The sequence below is a fragment of the Hoplias malabaricus genome, chromosome 13 (assembly GCF_029633855.1).
Source record: "Hoplias malabaricus isolate fHopMal1 chromosome 13, fHopMal1.hap1, whole genome shotgun sequence".
NCBI lineage: Eukaryota > Metazoa > Chordata > Actinopteri > Characiformes > Erythrinidae > Hoplias > Hoplias malabaricus.
In genome coordinates this window covers 23,637,844-23,665,517 of record NC_089812.1, presented here as the reverse complement: position 1 = coordinate 23,665,517, position 27,674 = coordinate 23,637,844, and the positions used below count along the sequence as shown (strand labels likewise).

General features: G+C 39.6%; 1 protein-coding gene and 1 long non-coding RNA gene across 4 annotated transcripts; one reads left to right on the top strand and one right to left on the bottom strand.

Moving 5' to 3' along the window:
* Positions 1-235: 235 nt before the first annotated feature.
* Positions 236-26,809, top strand: LOC136665359 (transient receptor potential cation channel subfamily M member 4-like). Of its 3 annotated transcripts, XM_066642945.1 has the most exons (29): positions 236-407; positions 5,249-5,310; positions 6,230-6,407; positions 9,642-9,822; positions 11,247-11,416; positions 11,675-11,852; positions 12,943-13,007; positions 13,258-13,482; positions 14,672-14,774; positions 14,872-14,990; positions 15,492-15,788; positions 15,971-16,072; positions 16,479-16,607; positions 17,455-17,584; positions 17,989-18,134; positions 18,351-18,463; positions 19,009-19,092; positions 19,206-19,301; positions 19,672-19,718; positions 20,202-20,443; positions 20,525-20,640; positions 21,268-21,400; positions 21,500-21,674; positions 21,796-21,961; positions 22,592-22,773; positions 23,059-23,191; positions 23,622-23,694; positions 25,254-25,347; positions 25,815-26,809. In XM_066642945.1, exons 1-29 carry the CDS (start codon positions 348-350, stop codon positions 25,847-25,849), a joined length of 3,834 nt encoding a protein of 1,277 aa, XP_066499042.1. In that variant the 5' UTR covers positions 236-347; the 3' UTR covers positions 25,850-26,809. The 3 variants fall into 3 exon arrangements, 2 of the variants coding, with proteins under 2 accessions (XP_066499042.1, XP_066499043.1); XR_010795237.1 differs by lacking the exon at positions 25,815-26,809 and having other exon boundaries at positions 23,059-23,253; positions 25,254-25,318; XM_066642946.1 differs by lacking the exons at positions 236-407; positions 5,249-5,310; positions 6,230-6,407 and having other exon boundaries at positions 9,743-9,852; positions 25,815-26,808.
* Positions 18,389-21,596, bottom strand: LOC136665390 (uncharacterized). Its single transcript, XR_010795239.1, has 3 exons — positions 21,468-21,596; positions 20,234-20,451; positions 18,389-18,520 (listed from the first exon to the last, which is right to left on the bottom strand). It is a non-coding gene; the product is annotated as an uncharacterized lncRNA (long non-coding RNA).
* Positions 26,810-27,674: the final 865 nt, after the last annotated feature.

The window sequence follows — 27,674 nt, the reverse complement described above, 5'->3', positions numbered from 1 at the left end:
TCACACCTCTTAACTGTAGGAGATGAGGAAATGTTGGAAAAATATAATTCCAAATGAACTATTACTCTATGGTGAGGTTTTAATGAGAGAAAAATAAAACAAAACAAAAATTATAGGTTTGCAGCACAGTTCCCTCCAAAACTGCCTCCTCCCTCTTACTGGGCGTGGCCTGGTTGTGTGGAAAGTGCCCGGATGCTGGGTAGGTGAAGCGAGAAGGGTGTGACTTCATCCTGAGGAGTTGGAGAGTCTGTACTCTGTGGAGAGGGAGCTGATGGCTGAGGAAACTCGCTGCTCCTGAGTTCTCTCTGAGAAAGCGACCGAAGTCCAGAAAAACGGACAGAGGGAGAATGGCTGAGAGACAGAGCGAGGACAACAGACATGGAGCGGGGAAGACCGAGAAAGACCAGGTCAGGCTCTTATTCCTAATATTTAACTCGACGGAATTGAGCTAACTGTTGATTTTGGAGTTTTTCCCTCTTTGAGAGCTTCGTTTACTTCTTCCATATCGTTACTTTGACCTGGAGCCGAGCAGGGCACAGCGAGGGGGTCATTTCTGGTTTGAGGAAGATTTTGAAAATGTATATTAAAGCAATTGTTCATGGCTAAAATATTAGAGAACCGAGTCTGTACGAACTTATGAGCTCCAGCGTGTCCTGAGGTACCTAGATAGCATAAAATAGTGACTATCTCCGAAGCTAATGTCTTGGCTCCCTTGGTCTCATGACATTTTCTTTTTAATGTAATTTTAATAAATGAGGCATTTTTCTGTAGATGTTACTATACAAGGGGTGTATGTGTAGTTAATCACACAGTGAAATATAAAACTTGCCACGTTTTAAGTATTAATTTCACCCCCCCCCCACCCCCAAACTTTATTTCAGAAAATAAGCAGAGACTTTGTAAAAATGTACAGAAGTGTGTTCTCTCTAAAGAATAACTATCTCAACACAGCACCTCAAAGGGAGTATACTGTCATTTCTCTGTCGGTGTGGGAAAAGTGGGCCCCCCTTCCATGACTCGGACAAATGATTGCCAACCTGGGCATCTGTTAACTAATGTAACAAGTGGCCTCCTCCAAGAGCGTTGAGTTGCAACTTTGTTGACACTGTGGACAGTGTGTAAAGTTATAAAACAGTGGAGGAATCATGTGCTGTCTTCACCCTCCAGGCTTCAGCACGGTGTGATTGTAGTAGAGTTAAATAGTGGGTGGAACTGTCAGTGACTTAAAACTGGGAAGAACATGGCGTACAGTAAATGAATGAGGTAAAATGTGAATCAGAACATTTGCATAAGGCTTTAATATGTTCACCTGTAAGAATCCAGGGACGTATTGTCAGGCTAAACGTGGGCATTAGGGCAGAGAGTAAGACTTTTTGAAGATATTTTTCACAATACATGATACATATTATATGATTATACAATTATCAGAGATAGTGAAGCTTATTTTAAAACTAATGGGCAATGTTTATAAAGTGAATTAATGATTCATAAGTGTCCTTTTGTTTGTTTTGGAGCAGTGATAAAGAAGAAGCACTTATAGGCCTTTAAAGAATTCTTTATAGAACTGCTGTATAATTTCAGACAGTTTTATTTAAAAATTGATCTACAATAGATGGTTTGTGCTGGTCATATTATTTAAAGGGGCACTAGAATATTTTTAACAAGTTTTCAAACTAGTACATACATTGAAACATTTGAATAAATGAAAATATTTATTTTAGGATTGGCATGAGAACAAGTTCATCCTGAGAAGCTCTGGGATGTTGCAGCTGACCGTGTTGATGTTGTTCACCTGTTTGGTCTCTGGAGGTCTTCTTGAATAATGCACTGATGATTTGGTTGGAGTGTGCGATGCATGACTTAGGTGAATTAGGCCTGTCACAATAATTTCATGATCGACTTATTTTACAATTTATGGACGTTTCCTCAATGTTTGCTGACCTCAGGATTGCTCACTGTGTTTAATATTCAGACTTTTATTTATTTTATTTTTTTGCTAAAGGTTCATTGCATATTATGCTGTTATAATTATATCAGGGGCATAAAATGGTCTTAAAATTACAGTAATATCATTTATCACAACTATTTCTGGAACAATATATGGACTACAAAAAACAGCTATTGTGGCAGGCTTATGTGAACTGCTGTAACAGACTCTGCACTGATATTGATTGGCACAATGTAATGTTTCCTACCTCTAACATTTACATTCATATTAGTTAAAGGCTTTCCCTGGAAACATGCATCCAGACCATGAACCGTTTAGACACTCAGACTTGAAATTACAGCTGATGCATTGTTTAAAAGCTAAAGGTATTCTGACCTTTTGTCATCGTTACCTTTCCTCTTTTGTCTTGATTCTGCAGGGCTCAGATAACATCATACACGGGGTGTGTGTCCAGTGCTAAAGTGTAACAAGTGCTTTTCACACTGTGTGCACTGTTGCTCTTATTTTAAACACTTGTTTTTGGCTGTTTGTGTGTTTATTAAACAATAAGCCAATGTAGAATTAAATTACATTAAACAGACAGTAAAGATATTTTAGATATTTGTCTCTCACTTTGTAATTAAGCATTTTTTTTGACAAAATGTTGCACAAAAAGACGTTTAGATTCACAACCTGACCTGAGAAACCACCAACTCTGCCCTCATCAGATAAACACCACCTAAAGCTTTCTTATTTGAGAGAGATGTGTGGGATTCTTGTGATGTGAGAGGGGAAAAAACATCTTAGACCTCTTCTACGTCTCCTGCAGAGAATGGAACCTGTAATAAAGGCAAAGGGTGGTCACAGGAAATGCTGAATTTCCTGAACAGGAAAAATGAATTCTTCAGTGGCTATAGCTGAGAAGTTAAATAAATGAAGAGTGGTTTCTGATGTTAGCACAATCTGTGGGAATTATTTTAACTCTGGTGAAGTCATGTTTATGTTTTTACTGTGTGTAGAATCTGGGTGTTAATGGCTTTATTCAAACACACACACAGAAATTGTGTTGTCTCTCTGTGTTTGCCAACTCACTAGTGACCATGTGTGTTTATCCTTCTTTCAGTAAGATGGCCACGAGACCTGAGGCCACATGTACCTCATTTCTCTGCCTGTGTCTTCAAGGTTGAAAATGAAGTGAAAGCTGCTCTTAAACAGATTTATTGTGTTTCTAAAGTGTAGTTTTCTTAACTCACCCAGCCCCAAATTTATCCCAAGCCGCTTCTCTGAACATTAAGCATCTCAGGTCTAGGATTTGTGATGAGTCAAGTTGGTAGTCAGAGCTCCACAGAAGTAAACATTTTAATGCAATAAATGGTTAAATTAAAGTAATCACCTGGAAAAGCATAACAAACTACTTGTTATAATGCAGTAATTACCAATACATATCCTAGCAGTCACCTGGAACACCAAAGCAACCACCAGTTTACCTCTTGTGATGACCTGAGATACATTAAGAAGCTAGAAACCACCTTTGATAACCTAAGACCATCTAGGAAAGCCATGACAATCCCCTTGGATTACCTAGGACCACTTTAGCTTATTCTACAAGCTATCCAGGCTGGTTGCTTGGGGGGGGGGGTGGTGACTTCCAAACTTGGGAGCTATTGCTGGGCAGGGGAATGAATAAATAATGCCACTATAAAGGTAATATGATGCTTTATTTTGTTCTTAAGTTGCAGTTTTGAATCAGTTACGATGTTTAAAATAAATTTAATTTAAATTTGGAAGCAAAAGACGTGTGCATGAGTATCAGAGTGGGGATGTGGCTAGAAAATATTCTTATCTACAAAAGGGGGGCACTGCAGGAAATGTAGGGAATGACAGATGAAATTCAGAGAACAGAGCCTCAATTTTATTTAGGAAACTAAATACTGATAATTCTCTCTCTCTCTCTTTCTCTCTCTCTCTCTGTTTCCCTGTCTCATGACTGGAATTTCTGTGCCACATTGTGCTGGAAGGCATAGGAGACTTTCCAGTAAAAGCAGATTATTAACCTGGCAGTAATCATGAGTTTGACAATAGTCAGTTGTTTGTAACTAGGTTGTGTGTAATGTCGTTCATGGTGAACACTCGCTGTGTTTTTGGGGAAGAGCTTGTGTTGTCTTATGACATCCAGGGCTGTGTAGTAGGGAGCTGTGAACTCTGAGTGGAGTCTCCCATGAGGGGTCGCCCAGCCCTAGTAACACATGACCTTAATTAAGTTTTGTATGTTGTAATTATGTAAAAAAGCAGGGACTGTGATGGAGCAGTGGTGCAACAAATGGTGTCACTGCTGCTTAGATCCAAGGCCGTGGAGGTCTGGGTTTGAGCCTCAGCTTGGGTCCCTGTCAGTGTGTCCACTCTGCATCCACTTCTCTGCCACTGGGATTGAGCTTGTGGGATCTCCGGCTGAAATGGGAGGGATGTCTGGAAGCAAAATCTGCTGTAAAAACTGTTGTATACAGATCATCAGCGGATTCAGCAGGTGATACACTGTGGCCACCCCAAAACTGAAACAAAAAGAACTAGGACTGTAATGGTGCTTGTTCTAATCCAGAAAAATGGAAGTAATGTATATAGCAAGTAGGTTTTAGAATCTTAAGATTTACAGCAACAAGAGAAGTTAAACAAATCAGATACCTGGGTTTAGTTTTTGTTTTGGGGAATTTGATTGCACGGTTGACTCCTCTGCTTTGTGTTAGAGTTCATTTCTCTGTATGCGCTGTTCCTCATTATCTTTGGAATGTAGCAGTAAATTACAATCCCCTCTCGTTGGGCTGTAAGCAACAAACCACCCTTGAGTTTTTGCTGTTGTGACATTTTCAGAAGAACGGAGAAATGGCTCACTTAACATCTGAAGCTTTAAATGACTCATGCAGTAAAAACACACCTTTCCTCCTCTTTCTCAACAAACACGTTGGACATGGGCTGGTCCTCTTTCTCATGGTGCTGTAAACACTGCACATTCTTTATTGCAACCAATTTCCTGATAGGGTTTGTCACAAACCTGGAAACATTAAATACACAGTAATGAGTCATTAATGTGGTTATATTTTGATACAAGTGATTTACCTTTGTCTTGATGAACCCAAGACTCTTACTGAGTCACAGGTGGAACCCTGTGGTCGCTCAGGATGCAGTAAATCTGTGGTTTATTTTATTTATAGGGTTAATTTGTGTATCACAGCATTAAAGTACCTCCAAATGTCCTCTAACACTTGTGTTTTGTTTTGTTTTGTTTTTTTTTATTGTTGATTTATTTTTTTTATTTTTTTTTTGCAGAGCTGGATCCCAAAGCTTGTGAAGAAGAAAGTGTGTACAACATTTTTGGAGGACGCCCTCAGGTGTGTAAACGTGTTCGGTCTCGTCAGTGTCACTCAAGTTTGTGAAGGAGAGATTTAAACAGGAACTCACATGTCTCAATCCACAGACCCCAGTGTAGTGTTTAAAATGGAAAGAATGTACAGCACTGGTGTGATGCTCATATTAGGAAACCTGGGCTTAATGGATTTCTCAAAGACAGCAGTGAATGGGGGGATTAACAAAAAAAATTAACAATCACTTGTGAACTGTAGAAAATAACAATTTCAGTCCTAATGTTTTGGTGAACATACATAATGCCACTGTATGTCACTGGGAAAACAAATCCTCTGAATCAGGAGGTTGTTCTGAAGTTGAAATTAGAATAATTCTACACACACAATACAAACAAGCTGACGATGTAGTACATTGATATTATTTCTCAAAAGCAAGTTTGTGGTTAAAGTTTGACCTGAAAATCACCAGCTCATAAAATGCACCTGTTGCACTGGATATACCTTGCTTGTGGAGTGCTTTGGTAAGGTCATGGTGTCAGTTTATTGTGCAGCAGCGTTAACTCACACGTTTACTTTATCACAGGTCACATGCAGCAATTAACTAATATCTTATTTATTTTGGTCATAGTACAATAAATAAGGCTTAGTCTCTGAACGGAGGGAGGTGTTTATGTAATACTAATGACTGTGGCCCAGGACAGGAATGTGTGTATGTGGGTGTGTTAAGCTTTGTGATATGAATGCATTTGAGTGTTCCTCGTAGCTGACAGACTTACAACAATGTTTACAATACTCACACTGCAATTTAGTTTTTTTTTTTTTTTTTTTTTAATGTTTATTATTCATTGCACGCACTGAGAATGAAATGAAGTGTTATTTCTTTGACATTTTACCTAAGGATATAATGTATGTGTGTGTGTTTGTGTCTGTGTGCATGTGTGTGTAGTAATGGAGAGCGGTGTCAGTGTGGAGGGGAGCTCTCCATTCATAGCTCCGTGGCGACTGGAGATTTTTTCAGCTCTGCGGTCGTCAGTCAGTGGGACTCTAGTGTTCACACCTCAGAGTATCCCACCGACGCCTTCGGGGAGCTGGAGTTCGCTGGAGCCGGCCGCAGACACAGTCATGTAGGTCACATGCACCTGCACACACACATACACACACACACACACACACACACATCATTCATTACAACAGTAGATCTTAAGGCTGATCCTTGAAGACCCCTTCATCTGAATTAAAGTCACACTGGACACTTATTTAAATATAGTAAATATTTGTTAACATTAAATTACCAGTTAAAGTGTGTATTAACTGCAGGTTAGTGCTTTAGTCCAGAGCTTCCTGATCTTGTGCACCACATGATCTATTTATTGTCAGTAGAAAACAAGGCCAACAAGAGCATTTTGTTGCTGGAGGTGAAGTACAGAAAGTAGATGAAGAGCTGTGCTGTTTTGGTGAGGCGTGTATTATTACTCTTTAATATTTAAATGTATTTTCAGTTACATTTGTGACAAAATACAAGTGGAGCCCACCACAGTCAAGTGAAACCCCTCATTATATACCTGAAGGCCACCAGAGGGAGCTGCGCTGCCCATTTGTCCACAGTCCTCTGGTGGATCTCTATAGTTCAATCACAGTGAGGCCTGTGGACATTTTCCCTCATCCTACTAAACTGGGCTAGTGGGGGACCAAACCTGACAAAACAAAAAACAAACAAAAAAAAAAGTAATTAATAAATGTAATAAATGAGTCAATAAAATTATATTTATATATATAGTCACCCGGAGCGGGACTCGAACCCACAACCTCCAGGTCTCTGGAGCTGTGTGACTGTGACACCTACCTGCTGCACCACTGTGCCACTTCTCAATAAAATTAATTTCCTCCAAAATTACTGATACTAAATATAAAAATACAAAACCCAGGGTAAATTATAAATAAAACTGTACCTAAATTAAAATGTCTGTGTCCTGCATGTGTAACTGTACAAGTCTTGCTCTGTTATTGGTATTCAGCTGTATAATAGAGGCCATAGCACAACTAAAACACTGGGTTTGACTGTGTACAGGAGAGATAGCTCTCCCCGCGGTTATTCTGCTCCTAGAAATGGAGCTGCATGAGACTCTATGCAGCTCCAGGGATTGAGCTGTGGGATGTATTGCTGTCACTGATTTTCTGCTCCTAGAGACGGAGCAGTGGGAGACACAGCTCCTTCTGCGCAGCACCTCTGCTCCCAGAGACGGAGCAGCACAGATCAAAATGATTGGGAACAAACATTGCTCCATTTTATTGAGGTGGAGCAGCTGCCTCTCTGAGCTGATCCGACACCAACCCTCGCCCCGACATTTATGTTCTCTGATCACTTCTATTAGAATCAACTGCTCTGTTTCGGACTTGAGCCTGAAAGTGAAAAATTATGCCCCCATCCATCCAGTTCAGGGTGGCTCCAGAGCCTACTTGGAATCATTAGGCGCAAGGCGGGAATACACCCTGGAGGGGGTGCCAGTCCTTCACAGGGCAACACACACACTCACAGACACTTTTGAGTCACCAATCCACATACCAACGTGTGCTTTTGGACCGTGGGAGGAAACACACCAAAATCCTCACAGACAGTCACCCAGAGCGGGAATCGAACCCACAACCTCCAGGTCCCTGGAGCTGTGTGACTGCGACACCTACCTGCTGCGCCACCGTGCCGCCCTAAAATATGCCCCCTTCATTAGCATATATTGAGGAGGAAATACAGAAATAAATAAAAAAAAAAAACAAATGAAAAAAAAGAATAAATCATTGAAAAAGTAAATGAAAAAATAGTAAATAATACAGAAATGAATATATTGAGTAATAAATAAATGTACAAAATTGAAAAATCCCCCCCAGATTTATTTATTTGTTTGGTTTTATGTCCCATATTAAGTAATTTTTAAATTTCACTATTTATATATTTAGCTATTTTTTTTATTCCTCGTTTCTTTTTTCTTTCTTTAATTACACTTAATTAATTGAATTAATTAATTATTTTTTTTATTTTGACAGGTTTGGTCCTCCATAGTACAGACAGGAAACGGTTCAGTATTTTGTTGCTAGTGTTTGTCAACACAAGTGCCTCTTGGTCACAGACCTTCTGAGAGCTCTTGATCCTGGTTTAAAAAATAAATTATTTCTTTTTTTTCTGCTATTTTGATTTCCATCATTTAACATTTAAAAGGTTGCTTTTGCTCTATGCCTCTGTGTAAGTGACCTTTGCCCTCAAAGGTGCTAAAATGAAACAGTTAATCTGAACATGAACCCATCAGGGAAATGAGCTTTTGAATTTGTGAATACACTGAAAAGCCACCGATGGCCAGGAGGAGCACAACATTTAATGTTATTTCACTTAAGTAAATGCTACAGAATGGATGAGCAAATTAATTATTTACGCAGAAGGCATGGTCATATGTTAGTTTATGCCTTTTGACATTACAACCATGGGTTTTTGGTTTAAAAGCTTAATTTCCATCTATAGACTGAATGGACTGCATTATTAGTGGATTGAAATCGACCAATCCACTGTATCCTCCTAAAAACAAGTGAACGGAAATCAGATTTCTGTGCTCCGGGCCCTTTAAAGGAGTCCTGAGTGTGTTGGTTATATCCGTGTATGTTTTGCTGAGCTCTCAGAGTTGACTCAGGTTGTGCTGTCACTCACTTTCTCACGTGCTATGAATAGAGCAGGACACGGCGGCGAGGCACAAACTATTAAGGACATGTTTGAGTGTGCATTGCAAAGACTGTGTGTGTGTGTGTGTGAGAGAGAGAGAGCACTCCGTTTTTCAGGTTTGTCTTGTGTTCTAAATGGAGTTGCACAATAAACTTCTAGACCTGGTATATTCAGTTTGCTCAGACACCAGCACATTCATTATTTATTTATACTCTGTCCAAAATTTTTAGACAGCGGCTAATCCAAGGTTTCTTCTGAAGTAAAGGGTATTTAGGAAGTTCATTTCTATTTGCTTAGTTGTGGGGCCTTGTAGCTCTTGATTATTTCTTCACGCAGCTCTAAGCATTTCAGTCCAGACGTCTGTATCACACTTCAGCCTGTACTACTTTATCTGAGCAAGGCACAATGCATCCAATCAGAATGAAGGTCATTTACATATCAGTCATGACAGGCACAGTCATGTCCTAATGACTTTGCACTGAACTGATTTGTGGAATCTGAGATTTCACAGATTCACATTATTTAGAAAAGCATTTGAATCTTTGTGACATCAGTGAGTTTGAATGTAGATTCCTTATCTTTCTGTGATTTTACTTGGTTTCTGTGAGAATCTAGATAATTTATTGCCTTCTTGCTTGTTTGTTTTTGTCCCCAGTTTCTGCGTCTGTCCTGTGACACCCCAGCTTCTCTCGTGTACACTCTTATGACGGTTCACTGGGCACTGCCTGCTCCGAACCTGGTGGTCTCAGTGGTTGGGGGCGTGGGCCGGGAGAAGGTCAAGAGCTGGGTCAGAGAGGTGCTGAGGCAGGGCCTGGTGCGAGCTGCTCAGAGTACAGGTGACCTGCTTTGATCCTGAGTGTGTTTGTGTGAGTTTAAGTGAGGTGCTAAGAAAACTCAGAGCACAGATGTAGTGCTCCTCCTTCATGTAAAGAAGTATAGTTTGTGAGTGTATATGGCAATAATATGATCGACATAAAAAATCAACACCATATTTTTGGGCTGCATTACACAACAATCCACAGTGTTTTTAAGTGTTTGTGGGTGTTTGCGTGCACTGATATACACAGTCGAGGTATGTTTGATGTCACATGAATGGACTTAACATGGGGAACCTTTAGTATTTTCTTTCTCCTTTAATCTGTGAGGAATGTAAATACTGATGTTATCATTATGTCTCGTCTGTGTTTCTGTTAAAGGCCCTGTGTTCTCACCTCCCTTTTTCTATCTCTCCCTTTTTAAATTTTTACTGTGCATTACATCAAAACATGATGTAAAGATTGTATTTGCACAAACCCTGCAGCTGATTCAGAACAAGTTCAGTCAGCAAAGACACATTCAGTAAGAAACTGTAAATTGTACTTTTACAAAATATTACATGTTGAGTGGTCATACTCAGTTCTGCTTCACAGAAGAGGATTAAAGGGAAACTCCTCCAGTTTTTCAAAATGTCAGCGTAATTCAGAGTGGAATCCTCCGTTCTACAGAAATGTACTCAATGTTAACAAGACGTCGTTGTGGTGACCAATCAGAACCAAATGTTTGATGAGCTTAATGCATTTAAATCTTTCTCATTGAAAGTTATTTAAAATTTATACTTAAATAAATAATTTCATGGTTGGAATTCTCCATCTCCTAAATGAATTAATCATGTTCCATCCATTTGTAATGTCTGGAGAGAGAGGGCTGAGCTGTGCTCCGCTGTTTTAATTCTGGGTGTGTTTGGAGTTTGACTTCTTTTAGTCATATTTATTCAGAAAGCTATCTTTTGTTTGTACATACTAAGAGTGGCATTTCCTTTTGCCGTTATTTTTCCCGCCTGTTTACTTGCACCTCTTTTGAAGCGCTTTGCCATTCTTATCCCACTCTCTCTGTGGAGCAGTGGTAGAGCATTGGGTCGCTGAGTACAGGGCTGGGAGTTTGAATCCCATCTGGCACATGCTTCGCCACAGTTGCATAAGCACAACCACTAACTGCTGTTTCTGTTATGAACTAATTACAACTAGAAACTATTATAAATATATATTAAAACCTTGTATTCTGCCCTACGCTTGGATCCACCGACCTGTAACAACCCAACAGTAGAAAGGTATCAAATTAAATATTAACAATATGATCATTATATTAATAGAAATCAAGAACAATAAATGATCTGAAGAATATTTAAATCTAACAATTTGCACAATAAAAGCTTGCATTGCAGGCTGCTCTGTGGATTATTACTGGGGTTTAGATATTTGGTGCCAATGTGTGTGTGTTTCAGGTGCATGGATAATGACTGGGGGTCTGAGAGAAGGTGTGGGCCGCTGTGTGGGTGAAGCAGTGAGGGATCATGTAGGTGCAGCTTCTTCTTTGTCTCAGTCCAAAGTAGTTGCTCTGGGTGTGGCTCCCTGGGGCCTGGTCACCAACCGCCAACAGCTCATCAATCCACAGGTAGAGCACTGAACACACACACACACACACACACACACAAACCTTTTTAACACATGAGCTTCCATTAACATTGCAGGACCATTTCACAATTTCATAACATCAAGGCCACAGCTGCCCCCTTAGATAGGTGTGTATGTAGGTGAACAGTGATGCTGTTGTTTAGCTCTGCTGTCCTTGGTTTCCTCACAAATTCTGGACATTTGTCTCACACAGACACAGCGGTATGTAATTAAACTGTTTGTATATTATCCTTTTCAGGGCAGTTTTCCAGCAAGATACTATGTCCGGAATACATCTAAAGACTCATGCTATCTGGACAATAACTACCAGGCCTTTCTCCTGGTGGATGATGGGAGCACAGGACAACGGGGAGGAGAAACCAACTTCATCACAAACCTGGAGAACCACATATCTAATATGCGCACTGGAATCGGGGGTAAGACACAGAGGCGAACACCTCCAGCCGGACAAGACACTATTTACGTTAAAATAACAGCACAGAGGAAATCATTTAAGGGTAGCTCAGTGGAGCTCAGTCTGGTTTGCCTCAATTATTAATAAGGAGTAAATGTACATTTAAGGGAAGGGAGGTGGTTGATCTGCTTTTTTTTCCACTGGAAGAGTTCCTGTCAGTTTTCACTTGAGGTTATGTGAGACTCCCTTGAGTTGTTCAATAAGGAAGACCATGCCTACTTTCACTTTGAAACCTGATGTAGCTGTTAATGAGAATGTCATCTTTAGTAATTTGCCTGTTTATATTTACAGTGATAAATACACAATTACTACTGCATCTTGGGCCAAAAAGTTAGATTTTTTTTCCATTCCAAAGATGTAGTCAGTATGCAAATTAATGTTCAATTTGCTACTATTCCTGTTCCTGTTTACTTTGCTACTTTGGTTTTTTACTGAATCCACGTGGCTAATGCACTAATGTATCCTAAAGTTTCTAGACACCCCTGATTAAGTGTGCATTCAGCTTCTTCAGCTTCGGATTGTTATGAAAAACGTGTGCACGTTCACGATTACAATTACACATGCACAATCATCTCATAGAGAGGCAATTTCAGTAAATGGGATGGTGGAGCTGCACATGAGCTTGTGATCACCATGCACAGTGACAAGTGTTGGTAAAGTAGTGAGTGTATTTCCCCCCAGTACTGGGTTGAGTAGCTGTGGTACTGTATTCACTGGAGGAATGGAACTTCATCCCCTACCTTTAGGATGAGTTGTAGTGGGGTTCCTGATTCAGAACCATTCATCCAACATCAGTACCTGACTGATAATGTTTATGTGGCTGTTTATGTGGCAGTCAAATACTCAGCAGAGCTCCAACATCAAAAGGGTTTTAGCTTTTCAACTAAACTGGCTTAATAAACTCCAGCGTGTGACGCAGGTAAAACGCAGACTCCGCTGAACTACATTCAGGATGATGTGTACATTTTGTAAACGGATATTACTGTTTAATGGCTATTGTACTAATTGTTTCCTCCTTTTCCCCTTACATATATCTGTAAACACTCAAACAGGAAGTGGTAATATTGAGATCCCAGTGCTGTGTATGCTGATCTCTGGAGAGGCTTCAGTGTTAAAGGTTTGTCATTAAGTTCTACGATTATTATATAGGTAATGATTTTTAGGTCTACTTTAAAAGGTCTTGGTCTCAGTATATTGCTTATCCTTTACATGTCAACTATTAAACTTTCTCTATATATGTATATATTTATAAAATATTTACATTTATGTACATTGCAAATATATTACATTATACCATACAATAAATACAACGTTTTGTTCTGATAGGGACTGTATGTTCTAGCTGATCATTTTGTGTTCTGTGTCAGAGAATGGAGATGTCTCTGAAGAAGTCAATTCCGTGGCTGGTTCTGAGTGGATCCGGTTCGGCGGCAGATATGATCACAGAGCTGCTGAGTGAACTGAGCCCCACAGCATCACCTGCTGACGGAGAGGGCAGAGACAGCTCCATCGCTGGGCTCCGGGACAGCGTCAAGGAGATCCTCAAAAAATATTTCCCCAATGAGAAATCACTGGACAGACTAGTGGACCGGGTGAGAGCAGTGTGTGTGTGTGTGTGTGTGAGAAAACGTGAAATTGTAATATGGCTGTAACCTGACAAGTGTTATTTGTATGTCTACACATAGCTGCTGCTGTCAGAACAGATTGTCCATTCTGTAGTACTACAATTACAGACTGTAGCCCATCTGTACTTCAATGATCAGGACCACTGGCGGCCTCATGAGGGCCCCTCTTGTGCCCCCATGGTTGGAAAACCTTTGCTAAAGTGCCCTAAAGTGGCAATAACGAGACCTATTTGCAAATAAATAACTGTGTCCTCTTGGGTGCCATTTCTTTATGATGATGTACCTCTAGAAGAAAGTTTGAAAATGTTTCTTAAGAAGTGCCCTTATATGCTTGCCTTTCAGCAGACAAGGTTGCATTACTAATTGCCCTCTATTGTGCCCCTCGTTGACAGTGCTGTTTTTAAGTAGAGAAAATGGCATGCAAAGGGTGTATCCTAATAATGTAATGTTTTACAATTTAAATAAATGAAGGAACACTATTTTATCATTTATGGTGCATCATAGGTTTTGGCGTGCTGGTGGAGCCTCGTGTCATGCACTAGGTTTTCTTTTTTTGCCCATGCCCTTCATACAGTCTGAGTCACAGAGCAGGTGTGATGTGCTGGTGGATCATTCTCAGTGCTGCAGTGACACTGATGTGGTGGTAGTGTGTTAGTGTGTGTTGTGCTGGTGCGAGTGGATCAGACACAGCAGTGCTGCTGGAGTTGTTAAACACTCACTGTCCACTCTGTGAGACACTCCTCCCTCGTTGGCCCACCTTGTAGATGTAAAGTCAGTAGGTGTAGGTGTTGGTCGTCCTCTAGTCCTTCATCAGTGACACAGGATGCTGTCAGCTGGATGTCTTTGGTCGGTGGACTATTCTCAGTCCAGCAGTGACACACTAACACACCACCACATCAGTGTGAGTGCAGAGTTCAGAATAATCAACCACCCAAATTAAACCTGCTCTGTGGGGATCCACAGAGCCCATGGCAGGGTGAAGTGTGGTTAACGAAATATGCAGAGCAACAGGACAACAGTTTGTAATTGTAGAACTACAAAGTGGTTATGGTCAGTGGATACCATATAAAGTGAACAATGAGTGTAGAAACAGGGAAGTAATTTTGTTATGACTGGTGTATAAAATATCTCTCTCTCTCTCTCTCTCTCTCTCCAGACTGTAAGTATCTATCATAACAGACAATTGATCACTGTGTTTGATGGGGAGCAGGACAGTCCTGATGACTTTGACACCGTCATCCTGAAAGCCCTCGTCAGAGGTGAGATCACAGCCTCTCCAAGGATCTGTCTTGGTATCTGTGTTTTTTTTAAGTGTGTGGTATTCATATCAATTTTTGACGTGATGGTGTTTTCCAGCGTGTAAGCAGGTGAGCAGTAATGCGAGTGAGTACACAGACGAGCTGAAATTGGCTGTGGCCTGGAACAGAGTGGACATCGCCAAGAGTGAACTGTTCAATGGCGACACCGAGTGGAAGGTCTGAGGAACTGCACGTTCACATTCACTAGACTACATATAAACACAAAGCCTACCCTTTAAATATGCACATATATCTGGCCATTTATCTGCCTTTTTTTTTGCTATTTTAAATCACTGGAGATTCATCTATCATGCTGAAGGTTTTTGTCTTTTTTTAAAGAATTTTAAAACATTCAATATCACTGAAAATAATATTTTCTTAGTTTTATAGTTAGTGTCATTAAATATTAAATTAAACTTAAATATTTAAATGTCATTTTAAAGCTATTTTTAATTGTTTGCAAACAAACGTATTTAGAGGCTCCTCATGAACCTGGTTTGTAACTCACCCATTCAATCACCTACGTTTAGGAAATAATCCACAAAAGGCCATTTATAGTCCCCTGCTCCTGTATGTCTTGCTTTCACAGTTTTTTTTTTAAATCTGAATTTATACTCATTTTCTGTCTTGTCCTTCATTCTTCACTCCTCTCTCTCTCTCTCTCTCTCTCTCTCTCAGTATGAGGATCTGGAGGACTGTATGACGGATGCCCTGGTGAATAATAAGCCTCAGTTTGTGCGTCTATTCACTGAGAATGGCCTGAATATTCTGGAGTATCTGACGTACGAGCGGTTGGAGAGTCTGTATCAGTCTCTCCCAGAGTGTAGTCTGGCCTTTTCACTGCTGCAGCACTGGCTGAGAGAGAGACACAGCCTCACAGGGTCGTTTCACAATCACTCACCCGACTCTGTCGACAGAAAATACAACAGCCCCCTCAAAGGATCCTCCCGTAGTGAGGGGCTCAGTCTGTATGAGGTCAGAGGAGGGGAGGGGCCTAAATTTATGTCATCACATTAAGTTAGTTTACATTCATACAATAACATTAACATTGTTGGTAAAATATTATTTAGCAGATTAGAGGACTTTATAATTTGTCATTAGTCAGAATTACACCGTTGTAGCATTCTTGTCTGAAATCACATTGCTTTGTTTTCTAGGTTTCTCGATTATTATCGGACATTTTTGGAGGCGTGTGTAAGCCGTTATATTATGGTCCACTCAACCTGACACCAGGAGTCAGCAGCAGGAAAGCTGCAAAGGTACTGAACTGATCCAGAAATATTACATTTCAGCCCCATTAAAAGGCATTGTCATATATACTGAAGCTGATAATAACATAAAACGGATTAAAGTCCCTTATTTTGCTGTTATCTTTCTCTGGATAATCACCCCCAGGACTAATAAATGGTTGAGTGACTCTTAAAGAAAGATCACAGAAATTATTGTTAGTAATAACAACGTGTTTTCCAACGTGAGGCAACATCTACCCAGAAGATCCAAGAGATTTATATCAGGGCCGGACAAAATGATCAGATGATTTTGGGGAATTTGGGTTAGGTGTGTTTCATTGTTAATTCCTGTGGGTGTTCGTTTACATTTTCGTGATATTAAAAATAATACCCATTTATCATTTACTTTTGACTATTATCTCTCTCTCTCTTTTAGCATGTGAGTAAGCTGCTGAAGGGTGACTGCCCATACAGTAAACTGCCATGTGCCTACCCTTGGGCTTCGCTCTTTATTTGGGCTGTTCTGCAGAACCGCAGTGATATGGCAATCTACTTCTGGGAGATGGTGAGGATTCCTTCATCTTCTTTTTTCCTAGATTTTTCAAATGCAGATTTCTCCCCAATTTTTAGTCTTTGCCTTTGCCAACTGTTAGCTGGGTAACTTCATTTTTTTCAGCATTGACCTTATAGGTTTGTAGCTTGTAGCTGTGCAGTTCTACAGTTACAGACTGTAGTCTATCCACTGTGCTGTGCTAACTTTGTTAGCCCCTTTTTACCAACTTATTTCATGGTCAGGACCCCCTACAAAACCACCATAGAGTAGGTAGTGTGCTGGATCAATCTCAGTGCTGCTGTAACTTGATGGTATGAATGGATCAGAAAAAGCAATCCTGCTGGAGTTTTTAAACTCACCGTGTCACTGCTGCACTGAGAATATTCCACCAACCAAGGAAGACTAACGCAAACTGTTCAGCATCAGAAGTCTCTGACTACATCTACAAGGTACCAATGGGGTAAATGTGTGTAACAGAGTGAACAGTGAAAGGGGACTCTAAACTCTAGCAGCAATACTGTGTCTGTTCCACTCGCACCTGCACAATACACACCACGTCAGTGTCACTGCAGCATTGAAAATGATGTATGAGCTATTATAATACCTGCTCTGTGGGGATACTGACCATTGAATGAGACAATTCCATGAAAACCTCTTGAAAATATAAAATGTCTGGGAAACTTGATCATGCTAAACCAACACCCCTCCTTTCCATTTCACCCCTTATGTTTACTGAATCTCAAATAGTTTATGTTTTGGCACACACACATCATGTGGCATCTTTTCTTCCCTCTCTGTCTGGTTTATGTTCTTCCTTTCTTCCACACTATCTACCCCTTCATTCTTCTTTCTCTCTCAGGCAGGAGAGTCTGTTCTCAGTGCTCTGAGTGGCTGTAAAATCCTGAAGGAGTTGTCAAAGCATGAGAAGGAGACTGAGATCAAGCAGTCCATGAAGGAGTTGGCAGAGAGGTTTGAGAAACTGGCTCTTGGTGAGTTCAGCACAGAGCTAAGTCAGCTTTTCTCATGAACCGTGCACAATCATGAAGACTGTACTGCCCACAAAAGTCTGCCATTACTTGTTAATAGTTCTTGTGATTTCACAGAGGTTTATGTAGATGCTAATCTTCCAAAATTGGCACCAAAATAAGTTTTAGATATTTTATTAAATATATGAAGAATTTTAATTAATATATATCACTGAAATGTAATACTCTGTACAATAAAGTTGTAGGTCATGATTTGTTCATTTTTCTAATATGAGATGTTAATAAATATATTATTGTTCATGGTGTAGCTTTCTCTAATATTTTTGAATCATGATCATCATTATGAACCTTTAGCTTCCTATAAATGATTAGACTGAAGACTGAGTGAAGTGTCCTGTGTCCCGCAGATGTGTTCAGTTCCTGTTACCAGAGCAGTGAGAGCCGCTCCTTCACTCTGCTCATCAGAACCTCACCGGTCTGGGGAGGGGTCACCTGTCTGCAGATGGCTGTGGCAGCTGACGCCCGTCTCTTCTTCAGTCATGATGGTGTGCAGGTGAATATACAATATGTCAATAGAGTCCCTCTTACTCACCTTTAGCAGACAGTGAACTAAAGTTAAACAGACAGATCAAACAATGAGTAAACAAACACGAGATATTCAGGGCTAGTTTGGTTGCAGTGAAGAAAGTGGACCTGTTTAACTCGATCAGAGTTACCATACTTCAGCTAGGATGATAATGGTACTGAGGTTTTTCTTCATTTTGGACAGACTCTGCTCTCTCAGATCTGGTGGGGGGATATGGACAGCAGCACAGATGTGTGGAAACTGGTCTCCTCCTTCCTAATGCCTCCTCTCATTTACACTGACCTCATCAGTTTCAGGTAAGAAACTTTGTTCTTTGTCATCAACTTGTATGTAATTTTGTAAAGTTGAAAACACTGTAAAGAAAAAGAGAAACAATTAGTCTCTTCTTCGCTGTTAAGTTTGAAATTTGTTTACAGTAAAAATGCATTGACTTTAAACAATTACTTACTCCCTATGAAAACTTATCTGTCTCACAATAACAAAAACAATATGTAACCTGACCTAGTGGTACAGAGATTTAATTAAAATTTCCCACTTTCCCACTTTTAATCTCAAAATGAAACATAATTCAATAAGCTCCCTATTTACTGTAGCACAAAACTGGCAAAACGTCTCTTTTTGTGCTTCATAATGCAAATAAATATGCATTTACTCTATCAAAGTGGAGTGGAGGCACTGTTTACCCTTTTACATCTGAATTTTGCCACATTTGTGCCACAATGGAGTTTGAAAATGGATTTTATTTCCTGAAAAATAATTTATTTAATTTTTTATTTTCATTCCTTAACCACAATTCATCTCTCATTGTTTCCCACTATTTTTTGTTCCTTTTGTATTTCAGGGAGCACAAGGTCAGACACACAGACAGCTTAGAAGGTCAAAACACAACAGCAGCATTCTCTCTGGCCGACCTCACCCAACACACGTACTGAACTGATGTACTTAACTTTTCTAATAATGTTAAGACTGTTTTCTTTTATTTACTACTGAACATTCTCTCTCTCCCTCTCTCTCTCTCTCCCTCCCTCCCTCCCTCAGGGAGGAGGACAGTAAGCCCGAAGATGGCCATCATGCAGACAACACAGATGGCGAAGGGGAAAGCACACCTTTTTCTCTCGCTGATATTGTACAATTGTAATCACGGTTTATAACTAATACAGCTGCATACGTCATGTTCCTCCAGTTATCAGAAAAGTGAATGTAATGTTCAGCTTTGTCCAAATTTAATAAAACTTCACTGTAGGTCTTTAAAGCCTATAAACCTATAAGCCTTTAAAGTCAAGTAAAATAACGTAAACTTCATTAGATTTATTGATTATTTGGCATAACACTTCCATATTTGAAACTGATTCAAACAGTTTTATGAATTATAAATAAACCTTTATATATGTTAATGTAGGTGTATGTCAGTTGTTATAAACCTACACAAGTCCTATGATGTAGGCCTCATGAAGCCTTACATATGATTATCTGCACTAAATTATTACCCCTAAATCTTTTGCAGGGAAGAAGATGCTGAAGAAAATGCTGCTCTCAGATCAGCTCCTAAAGGTGATTGTTGGGGGGAAAATGCAGCAGCATGTGTGGTTCCCAGGAATAAAAAAGTTTAAGTTATGTCTTCGGTCTTATTCAGTTTGAATGTCCTGATATTCAAAGCGCTTAGTTCATTTAAACTCTCAAAGTTGTCCATTATATCTTACTGTTCTGCTGAGGTTTTATACCCGATCCAGACCACAGGCTTACTGTAAACTTCTGGGATCACTTACAGTTCAGTTGGTGGAAGATACTTTTCTTCTAAAGTTTCTCTGGAGTGTTAGGAATGCAGGCTCTGTAGGTATTTATAAATCTACATGAGGCTGAATATGACCAGGGGAACTGTTCTGTTTGCAACAGTGCTACTATTATAACGCTTTAGTGGCTTGGTTTATTTTATGTCTTATTACTATTTGGTAATTGGTTTTTCACTGAAATCAGTAGTACTTTATAAATTATTATTATTGTTAATGTACTATTCCTTTTGTCTTTGTTCTCCAGGATCAAAAACTTCCAGTCGTGAAAATACTCACCGTCCGTTCATAGTACATCGATGGCGGCAGTTCTGGTTTGCGCCTGTTACCTCATTTCTCGGCAACGTTGTGATGTATTTCCTGTTCCTCTTCCTTTTTGCTTACGTTTTATTAGCTGAGTTCAGGCCTCCTCCACCAGATGGCCCCGCCCCCATAGAGTTTGTTTTGTATTTCTGGATATTTACTCTGGTCTGCGAGGAGATCCGACAGGTATGAGCCTAAATATATATATATATATCACACCTCACACATATGCATGCGCACACACACATTGACATCTTTCCTCTTCAGTCTTTTTTTACAGGCAGTGCCACTTTGTCTCAGAGTTTGAGATTATATATACAAGACACGTGGAACAAGTTTGACATCACAGCTATCTCTCTGTTCTGTCTTGGGCTCATTTGCAGGTGTGTGTGTTTTGTGTACTTCTAGGACTGGGCAATCACAAACTAATCGAAATTGACATTCAGAACTTCTATTCGACAAAATCTTGTCTATATCTATTATATCAGTGTCTGTGTGTGGAGAAGTTCATGATTCACTTAAACAATGTCTGTCTGACTACTGACCAATCACTGTCACTGTCACTCTGCGTTGACAATATATTTCTAGAGAGGTGTGTGTCAGGCTACATTGTAGGTTTTGCATTTATGCATTGCCTACGGTGTAGGTTCGATACAGAAGTATAAATTGGGTTTAATGGGAGAGAGGAGTGTGACCGAAGGGAAGGTCGCAGCGAATACAAAGCATTATGGTCTGAGAAGCGTAACAAGAAATATTGCAATGTTCAGCCAATGTAATTCTTGCCAAATAAACAGACTTAAATTGATTAATATAATAGTAATATTATATAGCAGCATGTAATGCAGAACCTTCACCATCTACATTATTTAAAGTTCACAAATTACTTCTGTTTCCACACTACATGTCATTTCCTGTGTTGCTAGCACACTTTTTTTCTCACATATAAGTCCTGTTTATGTTTAGGTCTAACCAAAACTTTGACATCTGAAGCATGTATGCGTGTGTTGCAGGATGTTCCCATGGTCACATGATTTTGGCCGTTCAGTGCTGTGTCTGGACTATATGGTCTTCACTCTTAGACTTATTCATATCTTTGCTATAAACAAACACCTGGGGCCCAAAATCATCATTGTTGGTAAAATGGTAAGGATGGTGCTACTGTCCCTGTGTTAATACATTCAGAGACAATTGGAGATATTGTGTACATTACCTTACTGCAGTGTTTTTCCATTTGTCACTCAGGTGAAGGATGTGTTCTTCTTCTTGTTCTTCCTTGGAGTGTGGTTGATGGCGTATGGCGTAGCTAATCAGGCTCTGCTGTACTCTTATGACCCTCGACCTTATTGGGTGTTTCGCAGAGTCTTTTACAGGCCATACCTGCACATCTATGGACAGATACCTCTGGACGAAATAGACGGTGCATATCTTTATTTAGTGCAGTAAAAGCACTGACACTGGAGTTTAGTCTAAGATCAATGCCATATGCTTGAGTGCTAACCTGGTAACAGTAACCTGGTTTGTGTTACCTGCCTTTACAGCTCATAAGAGAGGAGATAAACCATGCACAGACAATGTGACCCTTATTCATGAAGGAGAAGAGCCCTGTCCAACATCTGAAGCTAACTGGCTGGTCCTCATCTTGTTGTCTGTGTACCTCCTGGTCACTAATGTGTTGTTACTGAACTTGCTCATTGCTATGTTCAGGTATGAAGCCATTTTAGGCACTTTTTTTAATGAAGTTGGAATGTTGTACCTGGATTTCTTTTTCACTTATGGGATTCCCTGATTGGGTAATAATATTAGTGACATCCTAGAGAAGGTTTTTGTACATTTCTATGTCACATGAAGTACTTGAATGACCCATTCAGTTCACTGACTTTTATGTGATCATCACATTTGGTCTATGTTCCTACTGCTTTCTGAATGAGGCTCAATAAAGACAGGCGATCACAAGCTGACTAATATTTGAGTCTTAGTGATGAAAGGAAGAAATGAGATTGACAAGATGCCATTTTTGACAGAGTCAAGAATTATTGTAGGAACTGTTGTAGGTAATTAAGCATACGCAAACATGCACAATAAATATCAGAGGAATAAATAATATTAAAATATAAAATATAGGCCCTTTAATATAGGTCTGGGGCTGATAATATAATCAGTACATGATGGCACATGGTCCATATATCAACTAATTATTAAAGATGTTTGAGTATGTGATGCATCCAGAGTATTTGGTTTCTGATCATGCTGATATAGTGTCTTCATATTTAGAAAGTAATAATATGTGATATCTGATTTGATTTATGTTTGTTTTGAATGGTTGTCTCTGTGCAGCCACACATTCAGTAAGGTTCAGGAAAACAGTGATGTGCACTGGAAATTCCAGAGGTACAACCTGATAGTGGAGTATCATTCCCGGCCGTGCCTGGCTCCACCCTTCATCATCATCTCCCACCTGAATCTCTTCATCAAGAGGATCATTCGCAAAGTGCCTTCTCTCAAGATCAAACATTTCAGTACGTAAGCCCTGAGGGTGACTCCTGTCCAGCCGAGCTGGAGGCATTGTGATTGGATTATGATCCATTCTCTTAAATAACGTTTGGGGATTATGAGAGACAGCACTTTAGATACAAGCATACAATACAATATCAGTAATCTGGTATAAAAATTAAATCATGCCAAAATGTGTCAGATACGTATCACATGTTGATGCAAGGTTTACACCGAGGTTCTTCAAGCTCACAGATGTAGTTACCCAGCTTGTCCATCTCCTCTGTGTCACTCCTCCACTCTCTCTGCAGTGTTGGATCTCCAGGGCAGGAAGGCCAGCAGACTGAAAACATGGGAGTCCGTGCAGAAGGAGAATCTCCTGTCGAATCAAAGCAAGAAACTTCGGGACAGTGACACAGAGCGACTCAAACGAACTTCTGCAAAGTCAGTCCTGTTTTACCCTCACAGAAATAAACTGTGAAAACCAATGGAACCTGAAGAAAAAGGTCCAAAAATAAATTCTACAATTTACAACCACAATGAAATGAGACACTAGCTAAACATTGCATACTAATCTTTCATTAGGTCTTCTTCCAGACTCAAATCAGAAAGCCTGAAAGCTGCTGTAGACTGTAGCTTGTTGGCCAGTGAATGTAAACAGCACCAGTTATGATGCCTTTTTGCTGATGTTGTGCAGGGTATTATGAGTGAAACAGGCCTTATTCTTAGTTTCTTTTACTGCTAAGTTTGCTTTTTGTGCTCAGAGACTGTGGTAGATCCTATTACGTGTAAGCAGGAACAGGAGACATGGAGAATGTCGAGGCTTGCTGAAATGAGTGTTGCCATCTTTGTGTGTGTATGTGTGTGTCTCTAGGGTGGACAACTTACTGAAGCAGATGGCAGAGGTTCGAGATCATGATCGCCGATTGAGAATGCTGGAGTCTGAGGTTAGTGAAGACCATGTGCACCTGTCTGTTAAAACAGACCATGCATGCAGGACATGTTTGAGAGAGAGAGAGAGAGAGAGAGAGAGAGAGAGCTAGTATGCAGCATACAGTATGTCTATGTGACCATCTTATTTGAGCAACAGCTGTTGCAATTGCCTATTCAGCACAGACTGCAGACCATCCGTCATCTCACTGTCTCCACGTTTTAAACCCCTCCCAAACCAACACCATCTCTTTCTATGCAGTCATATTTTAGTGCTTCAGCTGCAAAAATCATGTCATCTAAGTCAGAACATAACCTCAGCCTTTCTTTTAAAGTAATTTGGCTGATTTATTTAGTTTTGTCCATCATTAATTTTTACTGGTCTGTGGGCTCTCTGAAAGTTGTAACTCCAAAAAATGGAAAAATGGAATGTTTTTGTACAACAGCAACTTTATGCTCATCTTCCATTTAAATTGTATCCAACTAAATGTCCATAAACATTCATCTTACTTTTACCCAAAACCTAAATATACCCTTGCTGTAATCCTAAAACTATCCCCTGTCCTAATCGTCACAACTGTTAAGGCCAATACGATAGTGAAACTGTGGTGTTTTACAGTTTGTTAATAAATGCAACATCTAAGTAGTCTATAATAATAAGCTAGAGATAAAATACTGTACCTCTATAGGGGCTTATGCACATAAAGTGTCACCTGGAATTTTATGTCTGTACATTTTTGGGGAACAATGTATTTAAAGGGATCACATTTGTGGTGGAGGAGCCCCCTACCCTACTTTATTTTATTTATTTATTTATTGCCTTTTATTTAGAAAAGAATGAGCTATTTCTATGCTTCTGCTCATCTGCTTTAAATTTAGGAACGATCTGAAATGTACTGCAAGCAAAAGTGTTGCTGTTGTAATTCTCTCTGTATGAACATCTGCTGAACCAGGAACTTTATTGATATCTTGAGATTATTAATAAAAATAGTAAGGAAAATAGGATACCTTTCTCTTGCAGTTTTGATTTGATATGACATTGAGTAATCACTAATAATGTGTTTCTTGAAGCCTAATATATGTCTGATAAAGAAAAATAATTTTAGTAAAATATGCTTAATTTGCCCACAATGCTTTAATTAATAAAGTAATCAGAAAGTCATTCAAACTTGATTTTCCAGTGCTGTGTTACTGTAACTTGATTGTGCAAGAGCTTAAATGAGAAAGTGTTGTTTTCTAAATGCTGTTTTGTCCAATGTCTGAAAGCTGACACTGGGGTCTGTAATGTACCACAATGAATACTGTATCGTAAGTGAATATTTTTACAGGAATTATAAATATCATACTACAAACAGTCCCACCCCTCAAAGCTACAGGATACATATCACAGTTTGTTTATTACATTTATAAAAAAACAGTATTATTATCCACCATTAAATATATATTTCACTTAAGCCTTGTTAAATAAAGTCCCCAGGTCACTGTTCCTGAATTCATGGCAGTGCTCACAACATGCTCAGAAAAGCTTATTAAGGCAGTTTATCATTATATCATCATCTATCTGCTTCTCTTCCAGATGGAGTTCTGCTCTAGCTCCCTCTTGTGGATGATGGAAGGATTAGCTCAAAGTAACCTGATCAAACAGACTCGTCCTCCTCCTCTTCACAGAGGTGCTGCTCCCTCTCTCGCTTGCTCGCTTGGTGCAACTGCGCTCTGCCCGTCTTACTGCCACTGCATTTCTAGGCTTATGTTTCTCAGTGACTTAACAGAGTTCTGCCTATTTTAGATCACCCTTACACACACACACATTGCTGAAACAGCTCATGAAGGCTGATTTATATTGGGCACTGCATGTCTAGAAGTGACAGTGTTGGAGCTTCTGTGCTTGAGTCAAAACCACCTATAATTCAAATTGAAAAAACTTGCACTCTCAAGGTCCTTCATCTTGTAAATCTCTTTCTCCTTGTCTGATTTCATGGCATGCAGAATCATAACTGAGTTCTGTTACTTACCTCACAACCTCAGGAAAATAATTAATTGACGTGTCATTTTCTTCAAAGCATGTAAATGTTTACAAAGCAATGAAAAGGTACACCTTGAGGTCCATCGCTGATCTGTGTCGTGTTTTGTATTTCAGATGTGGTCCCAACCTCCTCCTCTTCACCAAGCTGACCTAGGTGATGGAAAAGGGGCTTCAAAACCAAAAGAGTCTACACACACACACACACACACACACACAAAAACATTCAGGTTGTCTCACTCTTATAAAGGGAGGTATGCGAGAGACATTTCTTGGACTTGCATTTCAGCTTTTATATATTATGTCTAACCACCTCAAAAGGACTGTTCAATTTTGAAGAGAATTGTACGTCTTTTAACCTGTCCTTAAAGCCTCCCTGTAAAGACACTTTTGATCTTGTTCCTATTTTTAAATTCATGTTACTGTTCTAAGCACTGTGATCGACAAATTTAATTTCCTGACATTCCTTTATGAACATGGGTGATTGGGTTTTATCTTTCAGGTTATAAGTTCACATGTTAACTGTTGAGTCAGTCTATGGTCACTGTTTCTGTTATATATTATGTTTGTAAAGCCTGGCTTTTTGGGTTTTTTTTGGAAGGGTTTATATTTATTCACAACTACATGTTGCCTTTGATGGCTGCCAAAGTGTAAACTGTTTGTGAGATTGTGTTATACTTGTCTTATGTCATTAGATTTTCCAAGTGTCTTTGCTAGTGACTCCTTTCGCTTGTCCTGAGGATCACTTGATTCCAAGTCTGGCATGGTCCTGGTCTCACAGGAGCCTTACATGGGAAGACTGGGAGCCAGATCAGGATCGGGTGTTCAAATTCAGTAACTGCAGATCAGAGGCACTGCTTAATGCTTCCAAGATCCTTGCTTAGATCTGTGCAGAACCCTGACACTAAAGGGCACTGCTGGCACTTTGGCAGATTATGTCATTTTAAACTCATATTTTTGAAAGCTGTGCCTATTAAAATGTATAATTTTCTAAGTAAAACCCCAATGTTTCATTAGCATTATTTTATTTCATACATGTGCCTTAGTTAAAAGCAAAGTCCATATACAAACACTCATGTAAAAAGGCTAGTGTAACCTGCTTCTTCTGAGGAGAATTCAGACAGTAAATGACAATTAAACAAAGTTAACTTGCACTGAACTCTTAGAAAAACAAATAATAAAACTTAAACACGTTCATAATTGAGTCGATCTCTGACTCGCAGCCTAATAGGGTCATGGATTAAAGCTTTTCATGGACTACGAACAAACAGGATTTTACACAAAGACTGCTTTCTAGCGCTTCCTTGTTTAGCTTAATATTACCTGTTACTTTTCTGCAGACTTCAGCTTGTCAAGCTTTTCTTAGAGTGACCCTGAAATCACAAGAACAACATATAATTCAACTTAAACACTTTAATCATTATTCAGAATAGGATAGATCTGTATATCCCCGGATGTCAAAGCCATATGGAGTCAGCCTAGTCCCGATCTTCATTTTCCTTTCCTTTAGGGAAAATAAGCTTGAGTGACTCTGGTCTAGTCCTAATCCCCATCTGCGAAACTGACTCTTGAAGAGCTGATACAGTTACTGAACTATAACCTTTATTTCCAGACAGATTGTGCAGGAATGAATTGCCCATCCCTGGAGTAAGAACCGTGCTAGAGGACATTACTCTCAGACAGGAAACGGCCAGTATTTCTGACCTGCAGGGGAATGAGGACTTAGTTTTCATGACTTCTGGTCTAATCACCATGTAGTTAAATATATGGGTCAAATACTGTGTCCTGGCCATGTAACTCAGTCAAACCTGTACTCAGTGGAGTGTAAAAGCAGGAGGGGGCAGATACCTCACAGGCATGTCTAGATACATCTCCACTTTCAGCCACAGTGCAATTTCTTCTCCCTCCCGAGTTTTATTCCCCCACCCTCCTCAACACCACCTCACTGTCAGTTGCTCCTCAACCTACCATAAGTCT

Coding starts and splice junctions, on each gene's coding strand:
- LOC136665359 (XM_066642945.1), top strand. CDS start 348: ATGGCTGAGAGACAGAGCGAGGACAACAGACATGGAGCGGGGAAGACC. Junction 14,775..14,871: donor CCTGAAAGCCCTCGTCAGAG/GTGAGATCACAG, acceptor GGTGTTTTCCAG/CGTGTAAGCAGGTGAGCAGT. Junction 16,073..16,478: donor GCAGCAGGAAAGCTGCAAAG/GTACTGAACTGA, acceptor TCTCTCTTTTAG/CATGTGAGTAAGCTGCTGAA.